The sequence below is a fragment of the Balaenoptera musculus genome, chromosome 16 (genome assembly GCF_009873245.2).
Source record: "Balaenoptera musculus isolate JJ_BM4_2016_0621 chromosome 16, mBalMus1.pri.v3, whole genome shotgun sequence".
NCBI lineage: Eukaryota > Metazoa > Chordata > Mammalia > Artiodactyla > Balaenopteridae > Balaenoptera > Balaenoptera musculus.
The window spans coordinates 17,475,589-17,500,205 of NC_045800.1; the positions used below are offsets into that span (position 1 = coordinate 17,475,589).

Genomic DNA, 24,617 nt, shown 5'->3' on the forward strand with positions numbered 1-24,617 from the left:
GCTCAAACATTGCTATTATCTCTGTTTCTGCTCTGTCTCTGACTGTCACTCTTACTCTTTTTAAAAAATATATTTATTTTATTTATTTATTTTTGGCTGCGTTGGGTCTTCGTTGCTGCACGCTGGCTTTTCTCTAGTTATGGTGAGCGGGGCCTACTCTTCGTTGCAGTGCATGGGCTTCTCATTGAGGTGGCTTCTCTTTGCTGAGGAGCATGGGCTCTAGGCATGCGGGCTTCAGTAGTTGTGGCACGTGGGCTCAGTAGTTGTGGCTTGCGGGCTCTAGAGCGCAGGCTCAGTAGTTGTGGTGCATGGGCTTAGCTGCTCCATGGCACGTGGGATCTTCCTGGACCAGGGCTCGAACCCGTGTCCCCTGCATTGGCAGGCGGATTCTTAACCACTGCACCACCAGGGAAGTCCCCATCACTCTTACTTTCCTCTGCTTTCCTCTGGGCTCCACTCCCAGGTGAACTATTTCCATATGATGACCCTGACAGCTCCAGAATCAAACATCTGACCAGGGGAATGAAATATGCCGATTGGTCTGGGTCACATATGCTCTTCTGGACTTGGGTGCTGGGAGGTACAGGAGAGAATAGAGAGAGATGGTTCCCTAAAGGAAAGTCAGATCCTTTGCCAGAAGTAGGAGGAGTAGATACTAGACTGGTAGAAACAAAGCATGGCCATCATTGCACTCCATTTAACAAGAAAGGGGGTCCATCGGCAGATGAATGGATGAAGATGCGGTATATATAAATACAGTGAAATATCACTCAACTCAACCATAAAGAAGAATGAAATAATGCCATTTGCAGCAACATGGATGGACCTAGAGATTATCATACTAAGTGAAGTAAGTCAGACAGAGAAAGACAAATATCATGTGATATCACTTATATATGGAATCTAAAAATATGATACAAATGAACTTATTTACAAAACAGAAATAGACTCACAGACATAGAAAACAAACTTACGGTTACCAAGGGGGAAATGGGGGGGAAGGATAAATTAGGAGTTTGGGATTAACAGATACACGCTACTATATATAAAATAGATAATCAACAAGGACCTACTGTATAGCACAGGGAACTATATTCAATATCTTGTAATAATCTATGATGGAAAAGAATATATATATATATATATATATATATATATATATATATATATATATATATATATATATCTGAATCACTTTGCTGTACACCTAAAACTAACATAACATTATAAATCAACTATACTTCAATTTAAAAAATTAATAAAAAACAAAAACAAAGAAGAAAGAGCATGGTAAAAGACATGTGTCAGGATAAGTTGACATGTCCTCTTCAAAGAGACAGTCCTAGAGTATTTGGGTCTAAGACAGTTAGAAAGGACCTCCTTAAGACTACATGGCTGAACTGAACCTTGAGGAAAAATACTGAATTAGATAAACAGGGAAGAAAGAGCGAGAGCCTCATAGATCAGGGTTGGGGGGAGAGGCATGGTAGAGGCGAAGGATTGGAGGGGTTTAGGAACAGAGAGTGGAGCAACGTTGTCTATGACAAGCGAGAAGACTGGAACAGTGAGGGTGGTTTTTCTTGGCCTGAGCCTTTCCAAGAATGAGAGATAGGCGGGATCACTTCCAGTTTTGAGGCTCTTTGTAGATAAAATGAAGAAATGCCAAAAGAGTGCTAAAAATTCTTTTCTATTTTAACTCTTTTTTTTTCTGTCAAGCAGACCTGCCTCACTCTTTTATTTTATTTTATTTTATTTTTGGCCGCGCCGTGCGGCATGAGGGATCTTAGTTCCCCGACGAGGGATCGAACCTGTGACCCCTGCAGTGGAAGCGCGGAGTCTTAACCACTGGACCGCCAGGGGAGTCCCTATTTTAACTCTTTACATTTAACAAAGAAACAGTTTAACACTTCTCCCCCAACACAACCCAGGCAATCGTTCCATTCTCAAGACAATCAGAGGATTTGTAATTTACCTTATCACATATCACTTGGGCTATGTGGTCCAGCCATGGCAGAAGGGAAAGATGCAGGATAAGCATCTTCTTTCATCTTGTCACAGAACCTCAGTGATTGGATGTGGAGCTGAATTTGGAGAGAACACTGAAGTCTTAGCCAAAAGGCATTCCTGCTCTACACCAGCCCTGCTCTAGGCTCATCAGAGGACTGGTCCATGGGGGTGTGATTGGGTGAATTCATCAGTGCTCGGCGCAGAGTGGGAGATGGGGCTGCCATGTTGCTGAGCTCCAGGGAGCACCATCCACATCAGAGCCCATGCGAATGCTGCCCTTGAGTTGTGCACACATGACAGGGTGGTGTGACTTCTAAAGAACTGGAGGAAGACATCCAATCCCCGCAGATACACCTACCCCAGAGAAACATAGCTCACCAGCCACATTTTGCTAAAAATCACTAAACAACAATCTCCTTGGTGTTTAGCTCTCCCTAGTATCAAGTGTCAGAAATACAGTTTGTCCAGGATTCTCCACCAGGAAAGAGTCAATCTTTAAGGATGTAAAATAATTAGTCTAATGGATAATTCTAGGGTAATTCATCACCATCAATGTAGAAAACATTCTGTCTGTTCAAAAGCATCTGCACAAAGATGGTATGTTCTTTGGAAGGAATTCCTGGAGCCCCTTGGTTTAAGCAAATCCAAATAGTGAAAAAAATGACTTTATACACAAAGGCTAACTCAGGGGAATTATTCACTTTACAAAAATTATTTCCCTGCAGTATTTTCTTCTACACCAAGCCCTTGTTAGCATGTGAATAACATGAGACCATTTTATAAAAATAGTGATGGCCTCATCACTCGTAGGGGACACTCCTGTTGTGGGGATGATGGACATCAGGATTGGGAAATGTTTACAGAACAGGAACAAGACTTCAGCTGTTATAACAAGGACCTTTTCCCTCATCAGATCTACGCTCTAGCAACTCGAAGTGTTACCAGCCGAAACCTCCAGAGGCCCCCGGGAGACAGCTGTGGGACAGAGATGCCATCTTAGATTTCATAGGAGGGAGGGAAATCCCGGCTCTGAGAGACTGAGTGACTCATCCAAGGTCACCAGCAAGTCAGTGGGCAGGGTCTGGGGCCCTCCCTGCTCCTGGAAGCCCTGCCCTAGTGTGCTGTATATTTTTAAAGGCTCAGAGGGTCCTCCCTCCAGAAGCTCCACTCTCCTCCCCTTGAGTGTGAGCTCCACGCTGAGGAATAGACAATGGAAAGGGAAAACTAGTAACTTTACAGTGAAGAAACCTCACAAGTACCACCTTAACTAAGATTAACATCAAAGTTAACATCGCCAGTAACAAGATAGGTTGATGTCATGTGTCCCCAGCAATGAGAAAGGCACATTATCTCTGTAATATTCTTCCCAAACCCTAGAACCTCAGTTTAATTATAAGAAAACACTAGTCAACCCCAAACTGAGGGACTTTCTACAGAAATACCTGATGACTACTCTTTAAAAGTGTCAAGATCATGAAAACCAAGGAAAGACTGAGAAATTGTCCTAGACTGGAGGAGACTAAGGGGACAGGATGACTAAATTAATGTGGGGTCCCAGATAGGCTCCCGGAACAGAAGGAGGACATTAGCGGAAAAACTGGGGCAATCTGAATAAGTCTGTATTATTGATAGTTAATAGAATTTTACCAATGTTAATTTCTTAGTTTTGATAAATGTACCATGCTTATGTATGGGGTTGGTGTTGAGGAAGCTGGGTGAAGGGTGTATGGGAACTCTCTGCGCTATCTTTGTAACTCTTCTGTAAATCTAAAATTATTTTCCCCCCAAAGTTTTTGTTTTTCAAGCCCAGAGGTAATTTAAGTGCCCAGTCCTCTGCATCTTTTCCTTCTGGGATGATGGGGCAGGATCAAGGCCTGGTTGCACATTTGGCCAGTCTGGGCAGCTTTGGCTTCTTCTGGGGAAAGAGCTGCATCCCATTCCCTAAGTTCTGCAGAATGTCATACCGCCCGCCCCATCTTCTGAGATGAGCTCAGCTGCCTGTCAGAGTGTGACGGTACCCAGGACCGGCACAGGGGCTCAGCCAGACAGCTGGGCCTGCAGAGCCAGGGAGGAAAATGCACACAGCCTATACGGACTCAGGGCTCAAGGTGCTTCCCACAATGGCTTTCTAGATTTAGGGAATCTCATGATTCAAGAATATAAAGTTCAATAACTGTCTACCTATCAAACTTATCAATATTATGCACACGCGATGGCCAAAAGGAGAGGAGGGGACCCCAAAGGTTTTGCGGGTCTATGGGGGCAAAGATCAGTGTTTCTTGTCCACTCTCATAGTCTCCAAAGATGGTCACCATCCATTTCCTCTCTCCAAGTACATACAGACGGCTTAACCCATCTATTGACCATCACTAGGTTGAATCTCTTTCTCCTACACTTGAATCTGGGTTGGCTTTTTGACTTGCTTTGACCAAAAAAAATGTGGCAGTAGTGATGCTGTGCTAATTCTGGGTCTAGCCTTTAAGAGTCTGGCAGCTTCCGCTTTCCCTCTTGAAGCCAGCTTCCACAAAAGAAGTCCCGGAAACCCTGACACCCTGAGACCACCATGCTGTGGATGGCCCTGAGACCACCATGTTGAGCTGGCCACGAGCGGAGGCCAAATTGAGGAACAATGAAGTTCCAGGTATGTGAGCGACACCTTGGAGCTTCCAGCCCAGTTCAGCTGAATGAGTGATCTCAAGGGATGCCCCCAAAAAAGCAGAACAGCCCAGCTGATCCCACTCACCCCACAGAATCATGGGAAATAATCATTTCAGTAGAACCTCAGCTCCAAGAAAGCAGAGGTGTTTGCTTGTGTTGCTAATAACTGCTATAAATCCAGAACTTAAAACTGTGTGTGGCATGAAGTTGTCATTCATTAAATCTTTGCTGAATACATTTTCTAAAACCCAAAGCCTCCAATCTGGATGGTTTCAGGCTGACATATGGAGGACAGCGTCACCCATTGGCAATAGGTGGCATTGCAGGCCAGCTCTATTAGACAAGAGGGAATCACAAGGGTAGTTAGGAGAATCTCAAGCTTATAGACCACAGATGAGTGAACTTTTTCTCTAAAGGGGAAGATAGTAAATATTTTAGCCTGCCTGGGCCATGCAGTCTCTATTCCAACTACTCAACTCTGTCATTTTAGCATGAAACCAGCCATAGGCAATATGTAAGAGAATGAGTATAGCGTATGTTCCAAAAAAACTATATTTACAGACTCTGAAATTTGAATTTCATTTAATTTTGCATGTCACAAAATATTATTCTTCTTTTGCTTTTTTTCAGTTATTAAAAAATGTAAAAACCATTGTTGGCTTGCAGACCATATAAAAAATAGATAGTGGACCAGATTTGGCCTCTGGACTGAAGTTTGCTGTCCATCACTATTAACAATCTCCAAGTGACTCAACGTGTGGGAGAAGAATTCAATTTCCAGGGCAGATAGCCATAAGACTATTCATTTTTAAAGTAGTATTATTCATAATGACTTCATGAATATTCATAGTGATTTCTGCATTCTAGGCACTTTTATAGCCAATATGCCTGGATGAGAAAGCACCATACAGTAGCCAAGTGAGAAGAACCAATCCTCAGACTGGGAATGCCAAATCCACTAACCACTTCATACTTCCTCCCTCTGAGAAAGAGATGGCTCCTGGCAGGAGGGAGCAATGGGAGGCCCTCGCAGATGGGGTGACGCAGGAATCAGACTGATGAAGGAGTTAAGGAAGGAAAGGCTGTGAGTTTGTTCCTTGCATGGTCCAATTAGCTCTTGGCTGCAGTTTGCACCCCTGGCTCCAGGCAGCTAATCTTGTGTAGGTAGGAAAGTGGACCTTCAAGGGAGGATCATTTCCAAATCAATGCCTTTCCAATTGCAGGACAGATGAGTCATTTTAGTAATCAACTATCAGACAGTTGTTAATGTTTCTGTGTGTGATCCTGGCCCATTTTGACCTCTGGAGGTGTATTATGGGAGAGGCAGAGACCAAAGATGACAAGATGTCATTCTGAATGAACAAGATTATTTTTAGAAAACCTTTAGGATGAAAAAGTCCAAACACATACAGAAGTAGAGAACAAAGTAGAAAGAACCCCTATGTACCCAGTCATCCAGGTTCAAGGGCTGTCAACTCACAGCCAAAGTTGTTTCATCTTCAGTCCAATCCTAGATGACTTAGGAGTAAATTCCAGATAACATGCCATTTCATTAGGCAAGAGCTATTTTAACTACCTAGGAATTAATTATTTAGAATTCTAAAACAACTCAAAACTCACATGGAAAAATGAAAAAATAAAGCAAAAGGAAAGCGATAACGAGGACCCATACGACATCTACACACTTACATGTGGTTAATATGTTCCTTAAATCTCTCTTGTTCAACTGAATTGAAATTCACACAACATACAATTAACCATTTTAAAGTGTATAATTCAGTAGCATTTACTGCATTCCCAATGTTGTACAGCTACCACTTCCCTCTAGTTTTAAAACTTTTTCATCACCTCAGAAGAATACCCTGTACCCTTTAAGCAATTACTCCCCATTCCTCCCAAATGCATGGATTTGAACATGTATGATGTATTTTGATTCACTATAGTTATTATTACTTTTATACTTAATTTCCCTTCCCCACCTTTGGCCAGTTCTGGTTGGTCTTATGTCCTTTTGACACAATTATATAAATCTTTGGTAGTTTTGCTTTCTGATATAACAAATGTTCCACTCTCATTCTGCACCTTTAAAATCATATTGTTACTATTAATATTGATATTGTTATTTTGAAACTATTTCATATATAGCAACTAAGTAATTACGTTAGTGTTCTTAGGAACCAAGATTTTTATCATCAAAGAATTACATATATAAAATCAAACAAATTAAAGTAAAATCCAGTAATTCTAGGTTAGAAACAGATATTCGTTATAAACTCATGATGTAGTTTCCCTTAAAAGAATATTTTCCAGCACTTTCCACTTAAACACCTAGAAACAATGACCAACCCAGCAGAACAGACAGCTCCATTTGGCCAGACTATGGTCTCTAAATACCATTTCTCACTAAAACTAGGGCTCTTTGGACAAAGACTGATGTTGGTCTGGGGCAAGAAATTCATATAGGTTTTTGTTTGTTTGTTTGTTTTGGCCATGCCACGTGGCTTGTGGGATCTTATTTCCCTGACCAGGGATTGAACCCGGGTCCTTGGCAGTGAAAGTGCTGAGTCTTAACCACTGGACTGCCAGGGAATTCCCTCATATAAGTTTTTGATAGACATTTATGTGCACATATAAGTTTGATATCTAACTTACAGAGACTATCTTTATTTAGTGCTATTGGCACATCAAAATGATATTTATTGCATCTGAAAAAGTTACAACTTGTTTACATATTTACTCTTTTCTTTTTAAGACTGATTTTGAAATGTTAACAATCCCCATCAAAGCAGTTAAATAAAGCCATACATTGAAATTAGAAGTACTGATGTGGATACCCTCCAGAAAATACCACACCATACAAGCCCTAGTTGATCATAACCTCAACAATTTATTATGCAGATAAAGGCTTAACCTACTGTGAAAGTAGAACTTTCAAAGAAGTTCTGCAAATACTGGGTTTTTCTGTAATTACATACAGAGATAACAATGATTCCAGGGCTGCTTTTTCCCATGAGGTCTGATTAAGGCACGGTGCTCCCCTTGGTCAGAGCCAGACTGAGTTCTGGGCCAACTTTATGTAGCCATGCTCAGCACCACTGGGATACCTTGACGATTCACCCCAAAAAAGTTGAGGTGTCTCAACTTTCCCAAGAGGGAATCCAGTTAATAATAACCAATCACTCACATTTGTTTAACATGGACCAACTTTTCAAAGCATCTGCGATCTTATTTAATCCTTCCTATATTACTGGAAGTAAGTAGGGCCGGTTTTATCATCCCTAAATTACAGATGAAATTTAAAGCCCAAGAGTGTGATGCACACAGGAAATTAGTGGCTATGGGTCAGGGAGGACCTCAGAAAGAGCCGAGGGCCCAGACCTCAAACAGTGCCGTTCATGCAGCGTTCATGTTCCACCACCAGCGGGTCTCTTACTTAGGCTGCCAGACACAGAATTCTGGAATCCTGGAGGCAGTAGACACATACTCTCAAGAGCCATTCAGTCTCTATCTTGAATAATCCAGATTGGCTAGAAAGAGGGTGTTTGATCTGATGATGGGCCATCTGGGGAATTACAAAGTCTGAAGGGAGAGGAAGACCAGATAATCCAGGCTTCCCAGGATACTGTCAGGTAAACTGGACCTGGAAGGTTACCCAAGTTCACACTGCAGAGCCAGGCCCAAAACCCCCATCTCTTGCCTTTTACTCCAGGCCTTCCCATCATCCCTCACGGATGCATTAAGAGGTTTGGGCAGTGGGGGGATGGGGCGGGGGGAGGAGCACATCAGCTGCTGGTTAGCAATGTGCTCAGCAAGCCCAGAGGACAGGGGAGATGCAGCAATGCCTTGGGCAGGAGATGTGTAACAAATCGGTGCATCTTCCAGATGAGAAAACCATAAAGAGAGAGGCAAGTCCACTCCGAAAGAATCTTCCCACCTCCTCTCATTCAACCTCCGCCTCACAATCTTGCTCATACACAGGCTGTTGCTGTGGCTGGGTTAAGTGGTGTGTGCATTCAACTCTTGGAGACAGAACAGCATGGTAGCAAAAGCAAAGGCTCTGCAATTGTACAAACAAGGTTCAAGTTCCAGTGCTGTCGTGTGTTATCTAGGTGATCCTGGACAAGTGCCCAGCTTCTTTATGTCTCAATGTCCTCATTGGGACTTCCCTCGTGGCTCAGTGGTTAAGAATCTGCCTGCCAATGCAGGGGACACGGGTTCGAGCCCTGGTCCGGGAAGATCCCATATGCCATGGAGCAACAAAGCCCATGCGCCACAACTACTGAGCCTGCGCTCTAGAGCCCGCAAGCCACAACTACTGAAGCCCACGTGCCACAACTACTGAAGTCCGTGCATCTGGAGCCCGTGCTCTGCAGGAAGAGAAGCCACCGCAATAAGAAGCCCGCGCACCGCAATGAAGAGTAGCCCCCACTCGCTGCAATTAGAGAAAAGCCCGCGCGCAGCAACGAAGACCCAACGCAGCCAAAAATAAATAAATAAATTAATTAAAAAAAAAAAAACCCCTACTTTTCAATGTCCTCATCTATAAAATAGGGCATCGTAATAGTGAGTCATCGTGTGGCTGGGACTATCACATGGAGGGCACATGCGAAGAACTGAACACAGGGCTTGGATATTATAGGGGCTCCATAAATGGTGGCTTTTGTTATCCACGAACTTCTGCTGAGAACCAGGAAGGTGCTCTCTACTGAGCAAGTCATGGTGGGGGATACAGAGATGAATAAGATACAGTCTTACTGTGCAGGAACTCACAATCTGGTAGGGGACGGATGGGCGATAAAGAAGCCACTCTACCTAGTTTGACAGAAGTCCCCTCCAACGTACAGAAGAACAGGATTCCGACGCAGCCATGTTGTCCACCGCCCTGAAAGCATCCTTATGGATTAAAGAGATCAAAGTAACAGACAGTAACACTGACAACATGAGATCTGCAGAGTGCAGACAGAGCCCTTCGAAACCTCAGTCTCTTGAAGGTCACTTGGGGTCAGGCAAGCTTCCCATGTCACATCCATGAGACTATATTGGCCACTTATGGCACTTCTATTTGGGACCATTCTTGGGTTTTGAATGTAGTGGGGAGGTGGGGAGATCCCATCAATCATTCATAAGGTTAGAACCATCTTTTCCTCATTGAAAGAAAAGATGCTCAACATCATCCCAAGAGTAAGAGATCTACCCTCGTTTACAAAGCTCGTTCCTCTTATTCTACTTTCAGTTTCAAGATTCTACCTACTCAAGATGAGACTACCCTTGGCCTATTTTGCCTTTATTGATACATTTAATTTTAGGCTTGGGGATATGGTGACTGGACCTGAGGGCACTTTTGTGGTCTCCAGATGTTCCCTGGTTCTTAAAGGGGAAACCAAAGCTAAGCCTTCCTGTGTCGCCCTCTCCCCACCAGCTCTCACACTGTCACATGTGCCCCATCAGCATACAGCTCGGTCTGCCTGCTTTCCACTTTCTCTGAAGAGCAAGTTCTGGCAGGAACTTTTCCCATTTGGGGTTCCCCTAAAGGGAAGGCCCAGTTATCTTGTTTATATATCCCTGATAAGCTTCCCCACTTACCTGACTTGCTAAGGGTTATCATTACAGCAACCACATTTTCTAAATCCATGATCAAAACTTGAGAGCTGACACCTGGGAAAAGGGAATAGACCCTGTGAAATATAGTCATACCAGGGAAAATGGGGACATGTCGGGGCGAATGCAAGGATAAGACATTGAGTTTTGGGAAAACAGGGAAAGGAGCAATTCTTTCTGAGAAAAGTCAAAAATAGTCAAAGAAGAATATGTAATCCAAAACAGGCTCTCAATACATAAAGATAAATGGGGCAGTTGGTGTGGAAGTTGGGTCCTGGGGCAGCTCTGGGGCTCCTGAGGAATTGCCAAATGTGAGCATTGATTTTTATAGTAAATTAATCAGACTTTGCTCTCCTAACTACAATGACAGTTATCATTTACTGAGAATTTAGAATGTGTCATGCATTGTGCTGTGTTTTATCTTTCCAATATCATTGAAGTGTACATACTAAGGTGTCAAAATGTTTCATCTATTATCAGTCCATCCACTCATCCATCCATCCATCCATCCTTCTACCCATCAGTCCATCCATCCATCCATCCATCCATCCATCCATCCATCCAACTACCCACCCATCCATCAGTCCATCCATCCACCCACGCACCCATCTATCCATCCATTCATCCATCCATCCATCCAGGAAATTTTACTGAGCAAATACGAGGCCTCTGAGAAGCCAGTGATCAGATGCCCACCTTCCTGCTCTTTCAGCATTGGTGGAGGCCCTCACATAAACAAATAGCCTGGCACAATGTGATAATATAATGTGAGCTGATTTTTCCAAGAAACTCCCAAAGGGCCTTCCGTTCTGGTTCCAGCCCCAACTCCCACCTTGTGAGTTAGACATTAAAATGCATTCATTAATCCCATCTTAAAGTCCCAAACAGCCCTTTGCTTCAAGTGGTAATAAATATTTCATGTCCAATTGTGCTGCGTTCCTCGCTGTGTTTATTAAATGGTGTTTCTCATAATTCCAGTTATTCATTTTAATAGGTCAGGCCTTGGCTGTGATTTAAACAGACCGCTGAGGAAACAGCCATGGTTAAACATTGTAACAATATGGATTATTAATTTAATTGGCCGGCTATTACTTGTTTGGACTCAGAGCTAACATATTTAGTTCAGTCTCTGGTGGCCCATAAACCGCAAAGGTCGTGACTCTAACATCCAGAAGAATGGGAAAGAGGAATGAGGTTGAGAGTAGGAGGAAAACTCGCAAAACAGCGCAGGGCAGTGTGGGGAAGAGGTAGGCTTGCTGGAGGTAGGGCAGAGGAGATTCATCTGTTGGCTTCTCATTAGAGCCCCTTCAGCAACAACTGCCTGGGTTGGCAACGGCCAGGAGCATCTCGCTCAGACTCTGAAAGGGCCAAATGCTTAGCAATGGTGAAGGGAGTACTGCAAACCAAATAGGGCTCCACATCTCTTCTGGATACTTGAGCCACAGGGAAGGGTGGTGCGCCATGAAAAGAGCAATTGAGAAGGCCAGGGCACCAGTCTGGCCCGTTCCTCAGCTTCCTCCAGCTTCCCAGATATCAGAGCTACGAGCTGCTGACCTCCTCCTGTATAATAATAGGTCCCATGAGCTTTCTTGATGCCACCCCATGTCGGCAGGGGCCCCTGGACACTGAGATTTAGATGAGATCACCTTGGACCTGCACTCTAGGACTGATGGAGGTCCAAAGCCCTCCCTGAGGGTCTGCACATTTTCCAGGTGAGCCTTACCTCTCTGGCCCAGGTTCCCACTTCAGCTGAATCTGTTTCATTGATTGATGGACTTACAATCCCCCTGGATTGACCCAAATATGAAATTCAGCCCCTTCATTGATTTCTATTACAAATCACTCGAAGCACGTATGAGAATGGGGGAGACTTGTCTGAGGATTATGTAGGCAGCAGAGAGGTCTGCATCATTGCAGCTCAGACATTAGGACAAGGATGTTCTTGTTCATTAAAGGCCACAGGTATTATAATACCCATGACTGTCACCTGAGAAATCCAGGTATTTTTATATTGCATTACAGTTATTGCAGATCTTGAAATATCATTTATGCTCTCCTTTGACATGATGCCAGTTATTTGCTCCTAGATTGCAGAATATCACAGTTCCTCTCTGCAGATACTTAAGCAATGTAACTTGTTAACTCTTGAGTAACACTGATCCTGGCAGTTCAGCCACCAAATGGTGAAGTTTTGTGTTTCCACAACTGGAGTTTAACTCCATAAACTTTAGGGGCTTTGTGTGTTCCTTGTAAAGCAAGCTGTGGACTTTTCAAATACACTTGCAACACTTTATCTTTGTAAATCAGGATTTTCAACACTTAGAACCATCAAACTGAAAAACAAAATCAACTGAGTGTCCAACAGGACATGTGCACTCTCCTTTCCAAGACAAATATGTCACACTGGCCAGGATCAAGCCAAGAAGCAACAGCCTTCATGTGTGTATGTCTTTACAAAATAAAATTCAATTGAAGTTGCCTATGTTTTCAATGTACTGCCTTGTTATTTAAATGTATTTCTAAAGCAGCCCGCAAATTACTCTAATACATTAAAAAATATTTTGATAACCATACTTTAAAATATTTGGCTTCTTTTTCATCCTATATATTTCATTTTATGCATTACAAATATTAACCTAAGAAGAGGTATCTAGCTTTCCCTAAGTGGCCAGTGGGCTCCCCAGAACCAATGGTACAGAAATTGCAGTTTTCTCTTATTGTCACGCAGAGCAATTCCACTTCCCTCAGCCCACCTTGACATCACCAAAGTCTGAACCTTTCTTAGGGTAGGAGCCGGTCTGTGGTTGTGCTGGCAATCTCCACCTCACACCCACCCACTTCACATGCCCATTTGCTCCCTGAATCCTCACCATTATCAGTCCCCACGTGCTGCTGAAGAAAGCAGAGAAATTGGATAACTTTGCTTCTCATATTCAGAAGCGTCAGGCCAGTCGTGTAGTAAAAGCAAGAAGTCATCATGTTTACCAGAATGTGACCAAGATATAGAAGAACAGACCTCACATTTGGAAGCAGTGGTTTGTGGACAAGTAGAATTGTGTCAGCTTCCTAGTTCCTCTCCTGCCTCAAGAGTTGATGGCTTTTATAGTTCCTACATTCATCGTGGGGAGTAAACCTCTGAAATGTATTGTCCCAAGAGAAGGTTTCAGGCTGAGATGTCAGCAGGGGAGGGAGGCTTTATTTAGCATCTATCAGATGTACAGCCAGTGCCTGCTACATAGACACACCCAACACATTGCTTGTTGAATTAATGACCAAACAAATGAATGAAGGAAGGATTTATATAAATTACTAAGGGAAGGGAGGGATAAGCCTCTAAGCAGCATTATTCCTAATAATTCGGGGGGCCAGTCCCATCCCGCAATATGCGTATGTGTGTGTGTGTATAAAATCAAGTTATAATAAACACAAATATCCTGGAGAGTAAACATCATCAGAGATGTGATGTGCATCATTTCTTTTAATCAAAACTGAAACTCTGCAAAGTTCCGTGATGCACTGGCATTTACACCATCTATCTGTCTGCCCAACAGGCGGCTGCTGGGGCCCTTCACCCCTGCCCCTCTTCGTACTGTCCACACACCCAGCTCAGCTGAAGGGGAGGAAGGGGGCGTTTGGCTTCAGGACAGAGACCACCCACCAATGTACTGACTCTCCCGGGTGGAGGTGGGAAGTGTAGCAGAGAGAGGCCTCTGGTCCAAGCAGGGATTGAAGCTGGGGGAGGGGAAGAGCAGGTAGAATGAAAAAGGGGCTTCTGTGCATCTTACGTGGACAAACAAGGTGCAGGGTGGTTTGTCCATGGGCACGGACTTCAAAGCACATCCTATAAAGATGTGTGAAATGGTCTCAGACTCCCCTGAAAAAGATGAGGGCTTGTCTTCTTCTCCCTGAGATCCCCACCCCCACCTGGATTAAGTCTCCAGGAGTCTGGCAGTCTCTGGGAATACCAAGCTTGGCGACTGTTTTTCTGAGACTGAAAGGGAGCACGTTTACCCCCAAGAATCCTTTTAGAGTAGAGCTGGAGACAGTGTTTATAAAAGGCAAACCATTCCCAAATTCATAGAGACGGTTCTCCACATTGTTGCTCCAGATTTGTGCAACGGTGTGCACATACCTACGCTCACAGACGTCACGGTGGGGATGTGCACAAGCTGAGCCAAGGGTTGCTGAGTTCCTCCTATTTGCCAGGCAGAGAGGGGGACCCCAACATGCATGAGCAATGCCTTTGCCCTGCACAGGGAGATCTCAGAACCAAGGACCCAGGCAATCTCAGCCCGAGCTCTGTCTACAGGTCTTCGAATCAATGTGCCGCCATCTTGTGCGGCCTTGTCAACTAATGTCTCTAGGAGAGAGATCCCCATTTCCCGTGGCCTAGACTATCGGCCTAGCCATTCCAGTCCCCCAGTTGCAGGCTTCAGAAAGCCTGGGTTTGGACATCTCCAGGTGTTTATTTGGTTTTTCCTATTTCTTGGCTTTTAATTGGTTTCAGATGTGAGTACCCAATAGAGGCCCTGAATAAATAAAACAGATCATAAAATATGGCCAAGCAAAATGGGCGTGAGTAATCCCAGAGTGCATGGAAATACACTTCCAGAAAGGCTCATAAATAATGAGGTGGAAACAGTAGTCTATTTTCCCTTTAATGGAAAGCCAATTAGGAACCCTCTCTGGACTGGAGGGAAAGAGCCAGCTTCCTTTGTTCTGTAATGAGGAGATGAAGGTGGGGTGGGTGAGGGGAAGCCACTCGGCTTGCCGGAGCAGGGCAGAGAAAATCCTGTGGTCACTGGGTCTGTGGGCAGCGACAGAGGAGGAAGGTCAAGGCCTGGGCTTCCCATCCTTTCTCAAGCTTCTCCAACTCCTTCCCAGCAGATGCAAGAAGATCTTGAAGCCCAAGCGGACTTAAAGAACTGGCAGAACTATTTAGAGGCCCACAGCGCAAAGACTCCCTGTGAATTCACAGAACCCTGTTGTTTTTGACCCATTATTGGCTCCTGCCCCTCCCTCAGGGAGGTCTGGAGGAATCATCCCGCCTGGTACCACTGCTGGGTGTGCCAGCATTGAGGGGCAGGGGGCTGGAGGGCAGTGCTGTCTCAGGATCCTGGCAGACCTCCAAAGAATCATTTCCTTCCCATCGCTTCCTTCTCGTTCTCCCTTTTCTGCAGGTGTCTCCTCACTCCGCACACTTGTCTTCTCCGAGCTGCTGATACACCTCACAATGCTCCTGTGCAGAATATTGTCCATGATGTCATTGCACTGAGGCAGAGGTGGTAGTGTGTCCCCCACCCTACAAAGGAGGGAACTGAGAATCTGAGAGGAACCACGACTTTCCCAAGCCTCTTAGCAGCAGCAGGAATCAGGTATATTCACTCTCTGCGGTCTCCAGGTAGCTGCTGCTCACCTGGGGACTGTGAATGGGGGTCCCAGTGGGCCTCCCCCCAGAAACACGAGAGATGCAGTAGAGCACGGTGGTAAAGAGCACAGGCTTTGCGGTCAGGTAGACCTGTGGGAGATTCTTGAGAATCCCTCCATTCCTTAATAGCCCTGTCACCTTGGTCAATTTTCCTCAATTGCTTAAGCCTGCTTCTGCATTTGTAAAATAAAGGGAATGAACTTAGTTTCTACTGATGTGAAAACATGCACAGCAGTGATACTGTTAGTAGTTATTATTTTAAGAAGGCTTTGTGGCCGGCCCGTTGGAATAGCCAGTGGGTTCCCCATGGAGTCCGCCGTGGGCTTGGGAACATCGCTGTTTAGCTCCCACTCTCAGTGAGAACGGTGCTCTCTAGAGATGGGCTCGGAGGACAACAGGGACCCAGGGAGGCAGCCGAGCACGTCCAGCCTCATCCAGCTCCAGGTTCACGTGGCCCAGGGCGGAGGATGCTTGCAGAGTCTTCTTGGAGGATGGGAGGATCTTCAGTGCTCAGGAAACAGGAGGCCGCTCAAAGCTGAGTCTGCTTGTGCCTATGTTTCTAAAACAGACTTGGTTGCAGTTTTATGGAGAGAGGAATCCACTGAGCCCAGCAGCTCCGCCATGTAGGAGCCTGGACCCGGGCATTTGGTGAAGGGCCACAGCTGGAGAATCTGATGCCTTCATTCCTCAGGACGAGGTTTCTAGAAATTCTGCTTCTCCCCCATTGAAATGAGTAAACCACAGCTCACCCTCTGGTGAGATCCCAAGGAATTCCTTGAAAAGCTGAGAGGTCCTGAAGAAGAACATGAGTTCTCAGGAGACTTGACCATTGACGTGGGCCACTGGCCAGCTGTGGAATGGGGGCAGGTTCCATGCCCTTTGGCAGGTCACCTGTTGGGCAGAGCAGGGAAGGAGGGATGAAATAGGTGTGAAACACCATGATGGGCTAAGCGCATCACCCCTGACCCCAGGGCGTGTGTGCTGGTGTCTCCGTTAAACAGATGCAGAACCTGGGACTCCAAGAGGCTAGGTAACTTGCCCAGGATCAGGCTCTGCATCACTTGCGGATGTTGGTTGCAGTAACAGCAACTCATTTTTCAAAATCCAAGGAAAATCTGAGCCTGAAGGCCTTGTAAGGACAAGCATGCAGTCTGCTTTGGGTTTGGAGGTAGCGGGAGTTGAGATGAGCTTACCAGGGTTTGTGGGCAAGATGAACGAGTTCCAGCTTGTCGCCCCACTCCAAATGGACCCTCTTGGAGGAGAGAGTATCATGGCTTTATCTGGGTCACTTGACTACACCTTGGGCAGGGAGAATGTGACATTTTGAAAGTCAGTGCCAACAATATACAAAATAGATAGCTAATAAGGACCTATCATATAGCACAGGGAACTCTACTCAGTACTCTGTAATGGTCTATATGGGAAAAGAATCTCAAAAAGAGTGGATACATGTGTATGTATAACAACTGCTTTGCTGTACACCTGAAACTAACACAACATTGTAAATCAACTATGCTCCAATAAAAATTAAAGAAAGAAAAGAAATCAGTCCCATCCAGGCTGGATGCAGTGGGAGAGACGTAATCCCTAGAGAAAAGCTGGAGTGACATTACCAAAAGCATGGGGAGGGACACCGTGCTGCGAAATGGTGGGCACGACCGATGTCCATTGGTCACAGCAGGTGAGTGGCAGAGCCGGATTCAAACCAGGTCAGTGACCCAAAACCCCTGAGGGCTGCCATTCAGGAGCAAACACCAGCCCTCCACCTCCGTCAGCCCTCACTTCTCTGTCCAGACTTTCAGCTTCCTCTTTAGCGGGCCCCGTGATGCTGGCACTGCTTGGGAAGGGTTCATGCCCTGCTGGAGAGGAAATCTCTGAAGAGGGCAGTGGAAGGGGAAGTGAAAGAGATTCAGTGATAATTTAGGAGTAAGAGAGTGCCATGGAGAAGTGGAAAGGGTCTGTGGCTTTCTTAACGTGGGAAAATGACAAATCGCTAGGAAGTTTTGTGGGGGAAGGGGAACAGACAGGGAGCAAATGTGAGGAAGAATTCAATTAATAGGAACTATTGGAATCATCTTAAATGAAAAAGAAGCCAAGGTATACTTTATCAGCTACTTAAAGTATTTGAGGTGTCTTATAAAACATTAATCAATGAGAGGGTTAAACTAGAAATTGTGGATTTAAAGAAATGTAGAAGGGGATAGTATATAATTAAAAACTTGTATCTGGGAAATTTGAATTTAGTTCAGAGCTTCCTGGCAGCTAAGGCAAAAAGGGAAACTTGATGGGTTATATAATTTTCATTGTCTTATAAAAGGAAGTGAATCTGCAAGTCAGAAAACACAAAATTTCTCCTAAGTTATAAAAAATACTAACCTGGTGGGACATTACATATCCAAGGGACTTTTCTCTGTTATTTCACTGAGTAGGGAAACTTTATTTCTAAGGCCATAATCATGTGAATTGTTATGGAAAGAAAGAACATTCCTATCAAGTGCCCATCTCAGGGCTGGAAACTTTCCCAAACATGATCAAGTTCAACTGCCTCTCCCTGCCTGCCCTGGAGCGTCACTCCAATACTCCTGCACGCAGTCCTGGCCTTGTTGGCCCCCAGATCCTACCCACACCCTGCTCCATCCCAGAGGGAGCTGGCCCCTGCGGCTGCATGTCTCAGGCTTCCTGCTGGGTTAGGCCATTGGGAGGAATTGGAGGGAGAGGGGATGACGGAAGGAAGGACCACAGAGGATTTCTCCCCATCCTATTCTGCCGTGGACAGAGGCTCTAGCATCTTGTTTCCTCCACGGCTCCACCTCTTCTGGACTGACTCTTGTGGAAGCAGCTTTGCCCTGGCTCACTGTGGTACCACCCACCCCCGCCCCCGCCTCCCGTCCCTCCGGCCAAGGGTAGTCGTGGCTTCCTACACTGTTCATCGCTAGGTTGACTCAACGTCCCCTGTTTGGCTTCTCAGCTCTTCCATGTCTGACAAAAGCAATTCCTGCATCCAAGCGCCTCTGTTTCACCACTTAGGTGGCTTCTATTTCCCGGGTAGACCCTACCTGGTACATTCACTAATCACTTTTCTAGCCTCAACCCAAATATCTCAGGAAGTGGCTCTCCTTACTCTCCAGTCAGGGCGGCCTATTTCATCTCGAGGGCAGGGCCACCTGAAGGGAACACGGGAGCAGGGATTTAGCCTGTGAATAGGACCTGGATTAAAGAAGGGAAAAGAAGAGCTTTCTGGGCAGGGGAAAAAAATGTACAAAGGTTTGTCATTTGTAATGAGTTTGGCAAAGTCAGAGAACCACAACTTTGTTTGGCTGGAACACAGGCTGTGTTTATTCAATGACACGTTGTCAGTCATACCCCAGCCAAATATCATCGGGAACTTAGAAAAGGAGTATATGAGGCCCAAGCCCTCAAGGAGCACCCCGGAATGATTCTGCCCGATCCTCTGGGGGTTTGGGGGTGTATCCAGAGCTTCCCCCAAGTGCCGCTCCAGTCCCAGTCCTTGAACATACAGTGGATTCTTTGTGCTGCTATAGTTTCTGTTTGCAAATGCAGCCATTCACCTTAAGGCCATTCTTCTATATGAAAGTGAGGGTGCCGGGCTTCCCTGGTGGTGCAGTGGTTAAGAATCCGCCTGCCAATGCAGGGGGCACGGGTTCGAGACCTGGGCCGGGAAGATCCCACATGCTGCAGAGCAACTAAGCCCGTGCGCCGCAACTACTGAGCTTGCGCTCTAGAGTCCGCGAGCTACAACTACTGAGCCTGTGTGCTGCAACTATTGAAGCCTGTGCGCCTAGAGCCTGTGCTCCGCAACAGGAGAAGCCACCGCAATGAGAAGCCCACGCGCCGAAATGAAGAGTAGTCCCCACTTGCTGCAACTAGAGAAAGCCTGTGCGCAGCAACGAAGACCCAACACAGCCAAAAATAAATAAATAAATTTATTTAAAAAAAAAAAAAAAAAGTGAGGGCGCAAGGAGACGCACTGTGTTGGGAGTCTCTCGAGGGCCTGTGAGGTTGACCAGCCTGACTCACTAGAATGGAAGAAACTTCTCAGGAAAGGTGGAGATTCATCTGGACCTATTGGCATTTCTTTGGAAAGCTGGAGAAAGGGACAGATCCAGGTTCTACAGGTTGTGAAACCAGGACCGTCTTATGGGTATGCCAGCTATACGGTCACACAGGGCCCCAGGCTTAGAAGGGCCCTAAGCTTGGTTTCATGCTCCGCCGCTGCCATCTTGAAATTCTTAATCGTTTTGAAAAAAGGGTCCAAGTTTTTATTTTGTACCTGGCCATGCAAATTGTGTAGCTGGTTCTACATGAAACAATCTTTGGGGGGGGGGTCCTTGTTATCAAAATAACACAAAATGATAGAAATAAAATTAGGTACCAAGACTTGGAAGGTATACTGAAGAAACTTAAGTTCTACTAGCTTTACAGAAAATCTACCTCTGCTTGGGGGATGGGGACACAAGTGACCTCCAGAATAGTCTTCCAACTATGGGCGGGGCTGTCAAGTGGACCCATCGTTGCCCCCCTTCGCATTGTAGCTTTGCTTTAACCACAATAGATCCACTTTGTTCTGAATTAAGAATTGAGCTTCAAGCTGTTTCTTTTTTTTTTTTTTTTAAGGGTCCCATGACTCCCACAGTTTGAAAACCACTAGTTAGACAAACCACATCACACCAGGCTTTTTGTTGCAGGGAATTGTCTTATTTCACAGGGCCCCAGGTGACCCGCTGACCTGGGGTGTCTCCAAAGCCAGGTAATAATAGGCTGGGCTCTAATCTAAGGAGACTCTGCTGTATTTGCAGAGAGCTTTGAAATGTTCTGGGAAAAAAGCTGATCAGATGTGCAAGGTATTATATTCTCGGAGAGAAAACCCCTCCCAACTCTTTATAAAATGGATTAAGCCAGTTTCTAAGGGCTGCAGGTTCGTGTGATCTTAATCTGGCTCCTTACTCCTGACCTTCCACCTTCCTCCTTTGTTTCCAGGACGTACACCTTCCTGGCTGAGGGCAGGGACACCTTCGGGCAGCTCTCCTCCCTCCCCAGCTCTCCCCCAGGGAAGAGCTGAGGGATGTCCTTGCCCCTGCACCCACCCCACTGGGGTTTCCTTTTTCTGTGGGCACATTTCACATTCACAGGCTCTGATACGATGGAGGGAAATCTGAACAAAATATGGTAATTATGCCATTGTGCATTCAGCTACTCAGACAGCAGCAGCAGATGGGAAAACTTGTGGATCACAACCCCGTGCAATATTTGACAGAATATCAGTCAAATATAGTTCACCCAGCATCGTGTTTCTGTCAGTCCTTCTCAGCTAAAGTTAATTTAAAGTGACAAGAATGACATCTGTTCTTTTCAAAGGGGTAATACCTACTTCAGGGCTGCCCCCTCCAATGGATACCCAGTCGGAGCCCTCCAGAGTCAACGGTGGGTTTTCTAAGGCGGGACCAGCTATAGACCAGGAGACCCGAGTCACCATTAAAGACTGGTGTTGGTCAATGTGCTGGAGGGTTGATCTGTTTCACTCTGTTGAGTGAGGAAAGGGGTTACCATGGGTACCAGATTGCTGGGGAGACCATCTCCACAAATGAGGTCTCAGAGCTGGGAGCCCTGACTCAGGGCTCAGGCAGAAAGAGCCACAGGGCAGGGTGAATGCCCATGTGTTAAGACGATGTAGAAACTTCTCCTGTAGGTGGAGGGCTCCAGAGCTAGCACTGTCACCACTTGGAGTCTTATCAGTTGCTGATGTGCAGTTTTGTTCTTCCTTGGTTTCTTCTATGTACAGAGACTTGATGGAAACTACAACCTTTGTGGCTGGTTGATTCCACTAGCAGTTGTGACTTATAAGGTTGTTTCATGCCAGAGCCCCAGTGGGTGTTATCTCCAAAGGGGATGGGGAGTCCAGTAGCTTCCCTCCACCCAGCATCAAATCTACATGTCTGTCTGTTGGAAATGGAATATGGAAACTGGCTTTGTTTCTCTATCTTTAAGCTAGGTAGACCTGCCCACAAACCATGGGTTGCCAACCATTAAAGATGAACCCCACCCTTTGCCGTGACTAGTGAACACTTGTTTACCCTTCAAAACCCATCTCATTGGTCACCTCCTCCTGGGAGCCCTCCTGAATACCCTTAGAAATCATCATTCTCTGGGCTCTGTATATACTTCTCTTTCTGCACTAATCATGTGAAATCATAATCACTTTTTTGCATCTCTGATTTCCCGTCCTAGCTGTGATCACCAAGCCTTAATAAATGTTTACTAAATTGAATAATTGAATGTTTATCAAATACGGTAATAGCCTGGGTGACCTTATCCACAGTAAATGTATGATTTGCTGTAACTGCCATGATTTACTTCTCCAGCTTGTGGTACTAAACATGGTCACATCTCTTTTGTTTCTCAATTAGTTCTCATGACACTCCCCACATGCTGAAAGTCTCCCTCGAGGTCTCCTCCTTCTCCAGGGTCTGAGCATGGTCATTTTCCCAAACTCCCTAACTCCCTCTTCCTTCACTTTGACTTTTCCAGAGTCTGGGTGTCTTTTCCTCTCCTTCCTGTCCATGAGTTTACCTAGGACCCTCCAGCTACATGAGAGGGATTCAAGAAATTGTGGTTTTCAAAAGGGAAGAGGTCAAGGGCTAGGTTTTTTCTTCCCAAGAGGCTCTTTGGTTCTTCTGCAAATTTGCCTACTTCCCCCACCAGCAACCAGCCCTGCAGACCAAGAGGTGTGGTATATGGGGAATAGCAGACTTTGGGGGCCACACAGTGTCTGCTTTCCTTCCCTGAGGGGCAGTGCTGCTTGCTTGACTTACATATGCCCCTCAAGAGATTCGTCTATGAATAGTGGCTTGTTGTGCCCATCTGTAGTCATACAAGTGGCTGGTGACATTTTTAACTTCCTCCACATCGGTCATCCAAAACAACTGAGTTTGGTCTCTGCCCTCAAACAGCTGTCACTTTCATGTGGGAGAGATCTGATAAAATGGAAGCATCAGTTCTTTCTGCTTTCCCATTCCTCAGCAGCTCTTTGCAAGGTTGAGGTCTTCTGCTCCTTGGAGCATAGAGGGTATGAAGAGATGCTTTGGCCCATACATTTTGGGGATGAGTGGCCCTGTCATCATGGAAGCTGTGTCATCAGAGCATCTCCTGTAACTGGCAGCATGAGGTGGACCTCTGTGTCTGGGGTTGCCCCAGAGTCACCCTCATCCAACCCTTAATGGCTCCAGCTCCAAAGGCTCCTCACCAAAGTTACCCCTTGTCTGGGGCTCACAAATGGCTAATTAATTAATTATACCTGGCCACGTAAAGAACCAGTTGGGCACGTGTTCCCAGTGCCATTGCCTGTTACAGCACTACTGGCAGCTGACAGGTGAAGGATCTGGAGAGCTGGGCCAAGAAGTCAGAAATAGCCAGCCAAAGGAGAAGGGCAAGTCCTCCACCTCACGTGTGGGCTGGGTTTGGAAATATTTCAATGATCTATTGTTATGTAAGAAAACCACTCTAAAACCACTTAGATGCCTGAAGCAACAACAGTTCATTTTTTCCTTATGATTCAGCAGTTTGGACTGGGCTCAGCTGGGTGGTTCTTCTGGTCTACCTGGTATCTGCTGTAACAGCCAAGATGGTTTCTTTACTCCTGGCATCCTGTGCCTCAGCTGGGAGATATGTCTCTTCAGCAACTGGGCATAGCATTTGGCACCCAGGAAATTCTAGGGAAATATTCAATGGTAGAATGAATCAGTGAGCACACAGAAAAGCCTGGGGTTTGTAAGAGAAAACATCTAAGTTATCACATTTGGAGTTGTGGGTCCCTGGCCTGGTGAGTGGTGGGTATTGTACTTGGTGAGCAAGATTCACAGGAGAATTAGGAAAGAATGTTTTCTGAGGACATTGAGAGAGGGCCTGGGACCTGGACCTCTCTCCTGGAAGCAAGTAGGAGCTGCCTGCAGAATGCAGCCTCTGGGGTTTGCTCAGACTATAAGGACAGAAATAGATGGAGCGATCCTGTGGCTCTTGTCATCCCAGGAACCAGAGGGAGAACTTCCTTGCTCCTGCTTCCTATTTGAAAACAGGAATTTGATTCCCATTCTTGCTTGAGTTTATGGCTTTGCTTATTGGATTTTTTTTTTTTTTAAAGTTATACAATTTTTATTTATTTATTTATTTATTTCTGGCTGTGTTGGGTCTTCGTTTCTGTGCGAGGGCTTTCTCTAGTTGCAGCAAGTGGGGGCCACTCTTCATCGCGGTGCGCGGGCCTTTCGTTATTGTGGCCTCTCTTGTTGCGGAGCACAGGCTCCAGACGCGCAGGCTCAGTAATTGTGGCTCACGGGCCTAGTTGCTCCGCGGCATGTGAGATCTTCCCAGACCAGGGCTCGAACCCGTGTGCCCTGCATTGGCAGGCAGATTCTCAACCACTGCGCCACCAGGGAAGCCCCTGCTTATTGGATTTTTGAAGGGGTGGAAGGAAGAGACCATCATGAAGAGAATGAGAAAGTTAGGGGTTAAAGGGGTTTTAAGACAAAACCTGGGAAATCTGGTCTGCCTGAGCAGCCCTAGGCATCTTGGGAGAAAGGCAAAGGGATTCAAGGGTGATGGTCAGCTCTCTAGAGCTCCAAGGGAGATAGAAGCTGCTCCAGCTACTGAAGGGGGATCCAGACGACAGTCAATGACCTACCCTGAGGGTGGAGAGACCCCTCAGCTGCAGGAAACAGTAAAAGAGGAGAAGCAAAACAGATCTGGAAGAAATAGGTTGCTGTCATCCATTTCTTTCAATTCTGTGAATCCTGGTGACAGCAGCGACCACGTTGCAGCTCCCTGCAATGGGAGCTGTCTTAGTTTCTTACTGCTGCTGTTACAAATTACTACAAACTTAGTGGCTTTATTCAATGTAGATTTACTCTCTTACAGA

The 24,617-nt window shown here is 45.7% G+C and overlaps 1 protein-coding gene across 1 annotated transcript in view; it reads right to left on the bottom strand.

Annotated features, from left to right (window-relative positions):
* Positions 1-10,248: 10,248 nt before the first annotated feature.
* The window catches only part of VTI1A (vesicle transport through interaction with t-SNAREs 1A), a 397,531-nt gene continuing 383,162 nt past the window's right edge, over positions 10,249-24,617 (bottom strand). The window contains exon 9 of the mRNA XM_036828007.1: positions 10,249-10,320. Within this exon, the coding sequence (XP_036683902.1) occupies positions 10,257-10,320 (64 nt within the window). The 3' untranslated portion in view covers positions 10,249-10,256. The remainder of the gene's footprint in view (positions 10,321-24,617) is intronic.